This window comes from Anomaloglossus baeobatrachus, chromosome 4 (assembly GCF_048569485.1).
Source record: "Anomaloglossus baeobatrachus isolate aAnoBae1 chromosome 4, aAnoBae1.hap1, whole genome shotgun sequence".
In the NCBI taxonomy this organism is placed as follows: domain Eukaryota; kingdom Metazoa; phylum Chordata; class Amphibia; order Anura; family Aromobatidae; genus Anomaloglossus; species Anomaloglossus baeobatrachus.
In genome coordinates, this window is record NC_134356.1 from 94,028,962 (window position 1) to 94,038,660 (window position 9,699).

The 9,699-nt window shown below is 46.7% G+C and overlaps 1 protein-coding gene across 1 annotated transcript in view; it reads right to left on the reverse strand.

The window, feature by feature from the left end:
• SEC24A (SEC24 homolog A, COPII component) overlaps positions 1-8,761 on the reverse strand; it is a 158,827-nt gene extending 150,066 nt beyond the window's left edge. Inside the window, exon 1 of the mRNA XM_075344468.1 lies at positions 8,498-8,761. Coding sequence (XP_075200583.1) covers positions 8,498-8,555 — 58 coding nt within the window. The 5' untranslated portion in view covers positions 8,556-8,761. The remainder of the gene's footprint in view (positions 1-8,497) is intronic.
• Between the last annotated feature and the right edge of the window lie 938 nt (positions 8,762-9,699).

Genomic DNA, 9,699 nt, shown 5'->3' on the forward strand with positions numbered 1-9,699 from the left:
AAATTTGACCACATAAAAACAGGAGTCAAAAATATTACACTTTCTTAATATACAAATTGCCTCTTGAGAGGATGAGACCTGAACTCTAGTGCCAACTATTGGAAGTAGTAATCCTAAAAGTCAATACGGCCCTTTAACAAGCCTTGCCATATGACTTGGGATTAGTGATGAGCAAGCACTACCATGCTCGGATTGGCACAACATGAGTACCCAAGTATTATGGAAGTCAATGGGGGACTCAAGCATTTTCCAAGCAATCTTCCGGAAAGATGCTCGAGTCCTCCATTCACTTCCATTATACTTGGGTGCTCAAGTCTTGCCCATCTGAGCATCCAACTGCTCTTAACGAGTACAGATCACGGTAGTACTCGCGCAACACTACTTAGGATATAAGCCAAACCAGAACCTCAATTTGCATGTTGTTTTGGGGTATTGCCCCTCATCATTGCAAAGAATTAAATCTGATTTGGCTAGATGAGAGGCTAAATCTTAGGCCGGAGTCACACATCTCATTACCCAGTGCGGCCGTACACTCTCCTGACAGGAGTGCATCGGCTGCATGTATTTCTAAGCAGCCGAGATAGCCCTGTCTGGTGAGCAGCAGGCCGTGCCGGGTGATGCTGATGTGAGACTCGCAAGCGCGACTCTGGCCTAAAGCGGGCTTTACACCCTACGATATTGCTAGCAATTGCAAGCGATATCGTATGCAAAAGCACCCACCCCCGTCGTGCATGCGATTTCGTGTGATCGCTGCCACAGCGAACATTATCGCTACGGCAGCGTCACACGCACTTACCTGGTCGTCGTCGTCGCTGTGACTGTCGAACAATCCCTCCCTCAAGGGGGAGGGACGTTCTGCATCACGGCGACGTCACTAAGAGGCCGGCCATTCAAAACGTAGGGGCGGAGATGAGCAGGATGTAACATCCCGCTCACCTCCTTCCTTCTTCATTGCGGCCGGCGGCAAGTAAGGAGACGTTCGTCGCTCCTGCTGTGTCACACACAGCGATGTGTGCTGCCCCAGGAGCGACGAACCACATCGATAATCAGCCATTACCGATTTTTGGGTTTGGGATGACCTCTCCATGGTGAACGATTTTCACCATTTTTGAGGTTGTTTAAGGTCGCTGGTACGTGTCACACGCTGCGATATCGTTAATGACGCCGGATGTGCATCACTAACAACGTGACCCCGACGATAAAACATTAACGATATCGTAGTGTGTAAAGCCCCCTTAAGGGGTAAGGTAGCATGTCACTTACCAACGCTTAGATCCTACACTTTTTTAAAGGTCTAAAATGATCTAATACGTGATTGCATGTCAAAAAGCATGTGAACCTTTAAACCACATGCAAACGTCCACGTAACAGTGAATTTGGTTGAATGAAGTATGTGCATTTATTACAGTTTAGAAGTTTCTATACATTAGACTTTTAGGATACACGTCTTGGCAACTCCCTGGAACTGGAATATAGTTGAAACAGTTTGCAATTTATGGCCCATTAATAACAATGCGACTCATTGAGTATTTCTAGCCTGTAATGGCCAGGATACATGAGTAGGATGCTGGAGGCAATGCATAGGAATGTCACAGGCGGACACTGATGAGAGCGCAGTCATCAGCATTCATGAAGTGTCGCACAATATTCAGTCTCAAATATTCTTTGGCAACTTAAAATTTTCCTTTAATTTACGCACTTGTTTAAGTCTCATTAGGCTGGGTTCATTTTGTGTTTGTGTCACATATAAATAGCTTTCATCTGAAATCCTGAAACATCGGATTTGACATTTTATTGATATTATTTTGGGATGGAGTTGACATTTTAATCACTTCTTACAGAATTTTTTTTTGTTTACTGATATGGGTATTTTTTGATAGATCAGACTTTTGCGATGTCACATATGTGAAGTTTTTTTTTGTTTTTTTTTTAAATTATCCATACTTTTAATGGGAGAAAAGGGGGATCATATGAACTTATGGATTAGGGTTTTGTTTGATCACTTTGCTATATAAAGCAATATCTATATATTGCTGCATATAGTAAAAAGAACAAACTCCTTTGAAGCCTGGCCACAGGCAGGGTTTCCAAACAGCCCTGTAATGACAAGCATGGAGGTCTTCAGCAGACCCCCCCAGCTGTCATAGTACCCATTGGTGCCTTACGATCGCGTTATGGGAACGTGGATGAGTACATAAAATGACACACCCTCACCCTCGCCATGCTGGTAATGCCGCTGTTATAATTTGACAGTGCCATTAAAAGCGCACCAATCACCAGCCAGTGCTATACTGGCGCTATCAGGCTGATTCTATTCATACCTGTAGTGGTCAGCTCGAATGTATAGGTTTTGAAATCCAAAAAAGTAAAGTTTATAAAATCATCAGCTTGTTGAGTGACAGCAGCTGAGGATCAGATATCTGAAGGCGTATTCATAGTTATCCCCTCCCCCTGCTAGAATTAGCATAAGTATTATACTATTGATTTAACTTTTCACTACCAGGACCTGTGTGAGGTCATACCCATGTGATTTGGTATCCAGCTTTGTTGGCTGAGGCCCCGCCCCTTCAGGTCACATGGGTATGACCTCACACAGGTCCTAGTAGTGAAACGTTAAATCAATAGTATAATACTTATGCTAATTCTAACAGGGGGAGGGGATAACTATGAATTCTCCCCCAGATATGTCTGATCCTCAGCTACTGTCACTAAAGTAACAGCCGATTTTATAAACTTTACTTTCTTGGATTTCAAAACGTAAACATCCGAGCTGACCACTACAGGTATGTAGAGAATCAGCCTGATAGTGCCAGTATAGCACTGGCTTTAGGTTATAAAGGAAAATCCTGGTGATTGGTGCGCTTTAAAGGTTTAGGCTATGTGCGCACGTTGTGTACAGTTCACTGCAGAAATTTCTGCAGCGATCTGAAGAGCACATGTGCGCTTTAAATCGCTGCAGAAATGTCCATAGTGAGCGCCGATTCCATGCGCTCTGCCTGCAGCTCCTGCCATAGACAGAGCAGGGGCTGCCGGCAAAGCGCAGGAAAGAAGTGACATGTCACTTCTTTTTACGCAGCGCTTCGGCAGTAGCCGAAGCGCTGCGCTCTAAAACGCCACGTGCGCACGGCCCCTGCACAATCTCCATAGACTGTGCAGGGGACGCAGGACGCATGCAGTTACGCTGCGCTACAAAGCGCAGCATAACTGCATGTATTTGCGCAACGTGCGCACATAGCCTTATAGTCACAGGCGAGCTCACCTGTACACGTGCCTATTAGAGACAGATGATGGCTAACTAACACAGCCATCATCTGATAGATATGTGAGCACAATTTAGGAGCCCACAACAAAATCATGGCGTGTGCATATGATAAATCAGTACTAATGATGAGTGAGCACTAAAGTGCGCTTTACTCAATAAGAGCAGGTCTAACGCTCTGATGGGCTCAACTCAAGTAGCGAGTATAACAGAAGTAAATTATTGGTGGGCAGTTCAGGTCTCCGTCCACATACATACAGCCAGCCATAAATAAGAGCATTCACTCAATGAAGCTGGCTGTGTCAGATAAAATCTGAGCTCCTGTGATTCTCAGCCAAGTACCGAGCATACCCAAGCACTCTGATGGTCATTCAAGTATTGAGCACACTCTTCTCCTTAATTAGTACGTCATGTGTCGTTAAGGGGTTAAAAGGACTATTCACCCTAACTAAAGTTGCTCAGTGCACTGTGGTGCGACCAAACACTTAAGTGCACCTTCCCACCTATTATATATCCCCTTGTCGCCACCCTCTCTTCCTTGATTGACAGCTCTGATCCACAGAAGAGCAGTCATAGATGGAAAACAAGCAAGTGGCAAAATGCATTTGAATGATTAGCCCCGCCATGATGCCAGAGCACCTGTGATTGGTTTGTATAGTCATCTTGAGCTGACAGAGTCCCTTTAAGGGGAAATTAATACACCCCCTCAAACTGTTTATATAGTCATGTTGCTTTCAGAGATATAATGATATCAGCACCGTTAATTTACGGAAAGTTGTCTTGCTAGACTATCAATGTGCCTTTTACTTTTTTCCTTCTTAAAAGGTGAATTGATGTTTTCAAGTATAGAACCATGAACTTACACATACATACATACATACATACATACACCAAATGTTTGGACACACCTCATCTCTAGAACAGCTGTTAAGAGGAGACTTTGTGCAGCAGGCCTTCATGGTAAAATAGCTGCTAGGAAACCACTGCTAAGGACAGACAACAAGCAGAAGAGACCTTTTTTTGGGCTAAAGAACACAGGGAATGGACATTGGACCAGTGGAAATCTGTGTTTTGGTCTGATGAGTCCAAATTTGAGATCTTTGGATCCAACCACCGTGTCTTTGTAGAAAAGGTGAACGGATGGACTCTACATGCCCGGTTCCCACCGTGAAGCATGGAGGAGGAGGTGTGATGGTGTGGGAGTGCCTTGCTGGTGACACTGTTGGGGATTTATTCAAAATTGAAGGCATACAGAACCAGCATGGCTATCACAGCATCTTGCAGCGGTGTGCTATTCCATCCGGTCTGCATTTAATTGGACCATCATTTATTTTTCAACAGGACAATGACCCCAAACACACCTCCAGGCTGTGTAAGGGCTATTTGACCAAGGAGGAGAGTGATTGGGTGCTACGCCAGATGGCCTCGTCTCCACAGTCACCAGACCTGAACCCAATCGAGATGGTTTGAGGTGAGCTGGACCGCAGAGTGCAGGCAAAAGCGCCAACAAGTGCTAAGCATCTCTGGGAACTCCTTCAAGACTGTTAGAAGACCTTTTCCGGTGACTACCTCTTGAAGCTCATCAAGAGAATGCCAAGAGTGTGCAAAGCAGTAATGAAAGCAAAAGGTGGCTACTTTGAAGAACCTAGAATATAAGACATATTTTCAGTTGTTTCACACTTTAAATATTTCATTCCACAAGTTTTAATTCATAGTTTTGATGCCTTCGATGTGAATCTACAATTTTCAGAGTCATGAAAATAAAGAAAACTCATTGAATGAGAAGGTGTGTCCAAGGTGGTTACCCGATATTTACCTTCATTACCAGCCTCCGCAGCTCTCACGCTGCCAGTGCCGGCTCCTGCTCCCTGCACACGCTAAGCTAAGCGGTGTGCGCTGGTAACTAAGGTAAACATCGGGTAACCATAGCCGATGTTTACCTTAGTTACCAGTGTCCGCAGCCTCCAGACGACGACTCCGTGCAAGCGCAGCGTCGCTTGCACGTCGCTGCTGGCTGGGGGCTGGTCACTGGTGAGATCTGCCTGTTTGACAGCTCACCAGCGACCATGTAGCGACGCAGCAGCGATCCTGACCAGGTCAGATCGCTGGTGGGATCGCTACTGTGTCGCTAAAGTGTGACGGTACCCTTAGAGTCCATACAAACCAAGCTCGGTGCTACTGTATGAAAACTGGAAATTAGAGCCAATCAACATTGTCAGCTGGTGTCAGAGGGGCAGGTGGTTTGTGTATAGCGGGGGGCGAAAAAAACTTATCGCGCCGGATCTGGCGCAATTCACAATGCAAGCCTATGGACGCCGGATGCGTTTTTTTGTACTGCGCATGCTCAGTATCAAGCCGCAGCCGTCAAAAACCGGACGGGCCGCATGGGAAAAACTTATGCAATGGATCCGTTTTTTTCGCCGCATCCGTTGCAGAGGTTTTTGAGCCGGATTGTGCCGCTCAGCACAAACCGGATGTGTGAAAGCAGCCTTAAAGGGAACCGGTCAGGTGCAATATGCACCCAAAACCAGGAACAGTTCTAGGTGCATATTACTAATCCCTGCATCTAGTAGCAAACATATAGGGATCTTTAGAAAAAGTATTTCTAAAGATCTTTTATGATATGCTAATGAGGCTAGCGACTAGTCGCAAAGGCGTTAGTTTCCTTGGCTAGTCGGCCCCCTTAGCATGTCAGCACGACCACAGAGACATGCTAATGAATGCACAGCATCAGAGTCATGGTTGCTCTCACCACTCACTGCTGCCAGTGTATCAGAAGCTGGATTTCGGCTCAATACGCATAATCACAAGTCCCGGACTTCCATTCATGCATACTATGAAGCCTAATGTAAACGTCCCAGGTTCAAACTGGTGTAGTGCGCATGACCGGAAGTGCCAGGGATGTTCTGATCATGCGTATTGAGCCAAAAGGCAGCAGAGGTGAGAATGACCATGCCTCTGACGCTGCACATTCATTAGCATGCCCCTTGTTGGCGTGCTTAAATGCTCAGGGGGCCGACTAGTCAAGGGAAGTAACACCCATGTGACCCTGGCCTCATTAGCATATCAAGAAAGATCTTTAGAAATGCTTTTTCTAAAGATCTCTTTATCTACGCTAGTGTATACAGGGACGGTTAGGCAGGGATTAGCAATATACACTCAGAACTGCTCGTGGTTCTAGGTGCACATCGCACCTGACAGGTTCCCTTTAACTTCACCATGTTGGATATTTACCACTGTAGATTTTGCTGTAGCATTCTAGAATGAAGATAGTCCCGTGTGCATGTGCCCTGAGACATGTACCCGCACATAGCCTAACTCCATGTAGTCCCAGCCAAAACGTGACAGAACGCAAACACTTGGCTCCTGACTGTACCTACGGCACGTACACAGCAGAGTTGTCATAGGGTATTTATCCAGAGAGAGAACCTGAAGAAGCTAAAGGCCCCGACATTGTCAGAACCGTGTTGCTGCACCGCCACATACAAGACATTTCATTCTGGGAAACAAAAATCAGACAGCACTGCTCTGACACACAGAAATGTTAGTAATGTCAATGACTAAGCAGCTACCTGACCGTGAGCGCCATGTCTCCAGCCTCCGCAGGTATTCCATGCCATAGCTACAGTATCCGTCATAATAATCCACAAATACAGAAACCTCAACCTGCCAAACACGTGTCAATGGCAGTGGTAACTCGTAACGAGCCCCTCAATCCTAAGCAGCCCCCCCCCCCCGGACACCCACCACGTGTCATCACAGTCAGAGGCTAAGAGACTGACAGCGGCTCCACACAAGACTGATACTATCACATCACAAGACACGGGCAGTGTTACTCTACAGATCACCGCTCCCCATACACCATATGTGTATCCAAAACAACACCGAGCTCCACAACCATTACCAGGGGCTATAAACTGGCCAGGTGACAAGTCCTGGGGGCACACGGGGGTCAGATCACCGCTATGTACACTGGTGGGAGGGGGGGGGCAGCTCAGTGAGCAGAGCTCAAAGGTGACAGCTGCTGCACAAGACGCACGGTGACCTTTGATCAGAGCAACTAATGCAAGTCAGCACAGACATATATATTTATATATACACATACCATATACTATATCTGTGGGAGAGCACTACCAGCCCAAATATGTATCATATAGTGTCGCTACAAGGGACCCCTGTCAGCCCAGCTCTATACACTATATACTGTACCTATAAGTGACCCCTGCCAGCCCAGCTCCATACACTATATACTGTACCTATAAAAGTGACCCGTGCCAGCCCAGCTCCATACACTATATACTGTACCTATAAGTGACCCCTGCCAGCCCAGCTCCATACACTATATACTGTACCTATAAGTGACCCCTGCCAGCCCAGCTCTATACACTATATACTGTACCTATAAGTGACCCCTGCCAGCCCAGCTCTATACACTATATACTGTACCTATAAGTGACCCCTGCCAGCCCAGCTCTATACACTATATACTGTACCTATAAGTGACCCCTGCCAGCCCAGCTCTATACACTATATACTGTACCTATAAGTGACCCCTGCCAGCCCAGCTCTATACACTATATACTGTACCTATAAGTGACCCCTGCCAGCCCAGCTCTATACACTATATACTGTACCTATAAGTGACCCCTGCCAGCCCAGTTCTATACACTATATACTGTACCTATAAGTGACCCCTGCCAGCCCAGCTCTATACACTATATACTGTACCTATATAAGTGACCCCTGCCAGCCCAGCTCTATACACTATATACTGTACCTATATAAGTGACCCCTGCCAGCCCAGCTCTATACACTATATACTGTACCTATATAAGTGACCCCTGCCAGCCCAGCTCTATACACTATATACTGTACCTATATAAGTGACCCCTGCCAGCCCAGCTCTATACACTATATACTGTACCTATATAAGTGACCCCTGCCAGCCCAGCTCTATACACTATATACTGTACCTATATAAGTGACCCCTGCCAGCCCAGCTCTATACACTATATACTGTATCTATAAGTGACCCCTGCCAGCGCCGTCATATATATATCTGGTTGTATCTCGTATATTGTAGCTATAGTAACCCCTTCCCTGCCGTCTGCCATTCTCCCCCCTCCTGGATTCCTAGGGTCACCTCTTACACAACACAGGGCATCACGACTCGTGTGACTGTGACCTCCAGGAGCCACACACCGGGCCAGTGACCACACACAACATGTCCGTGCTTACCGTTGGAGTAGGGCGGCCCTGATCCCCCATTTTGGGAGTTGTACCCGGCGTTGGACATGGTGGCGGAGTCCTGTGAAGGTGGGAGGGAGGGTAGAAGGAATACACCCGAGATACTGGTGAGGTGACGGCCGGGCACACAACTTATCCGCTCATCGCGGCGCTCCCTCCGTGCCGGGGTCCGGATGAAGCAGGCCCGAGACTATTGGCGATAATAGAAGAATTTAGCACTGGGTATTAGGTAGCAGGAAGTGCACAGTCCCAGCCCCGGGGCGGCCCCGCGCATGCGCGCTTAGTACACGTGGCACTTCCTGTACGTGTTGCTCTTGCCGTGCACAGGACACTTCGGTGCCAGCGGTGTAGTGACGTAGGCGGCGCAATGTCCACGTCCGGGCGCTTCTCTGTAGGCTTCCATGCGCTGAGGTGGCGACAGGGACAATATGCTAATGAGTGGAGGGCTATGCAATGACTGGGCGGGTGTGTGATACTGTGCTAATGTACAGACGTTTATAGCACGGTGCCCAGTCATGGTCTGATATGCACGATGCTGAAGTTGGTTTCTTATTCGTCCAGTTTCTTATTCGGGGCTGAAGTTGGTTTCTTATTCGTCAGTTTCTTATTCGGCAATTTCGTTTTTTCAGTTTTTTATGCATTTATCAACAAAAATGACACATGACAATAATAAAATACAATGCACTGATGAGCCCTAATATACATACACTCAAAACCAGCTGCGAAAATTATAAAACTGGCAAAAAAATGGGCATCAAAGTGGGCACCAAAGTATGTTAGTGAAAGGGTTAAATGGCTTTGGGCCACTGATCTAACACCACAATTACCTATCTAGTGATGCCCCTAATCAAACTCAAGTGTCTCCAGCCTGGCCCAAAGGGGTTCTGGGCATCAGAACTGGCATCAAAGTGGGCACACAGCCAATTTTCACAGATTTGAATAAGTAACCAGTGTTTTTGAGGGGTTAAATGGCTTTGGGCCACTGATCTCACACCACATTTACATACCTAGGGAAGCCCCACATCAAACTCAGATCACTCCAGCCTGGCCCAAACAGGTTCTGGGCATCAGAACTGGCATCAAAGTGGGCACACAGCCAGTTTTCACAGATTTGAATAAGTAACCAGTGTTTTTGAGGGGTTAAATGGCTTTGGGCCACTGATCTCACACCACATTTACATACCTAGTGATGC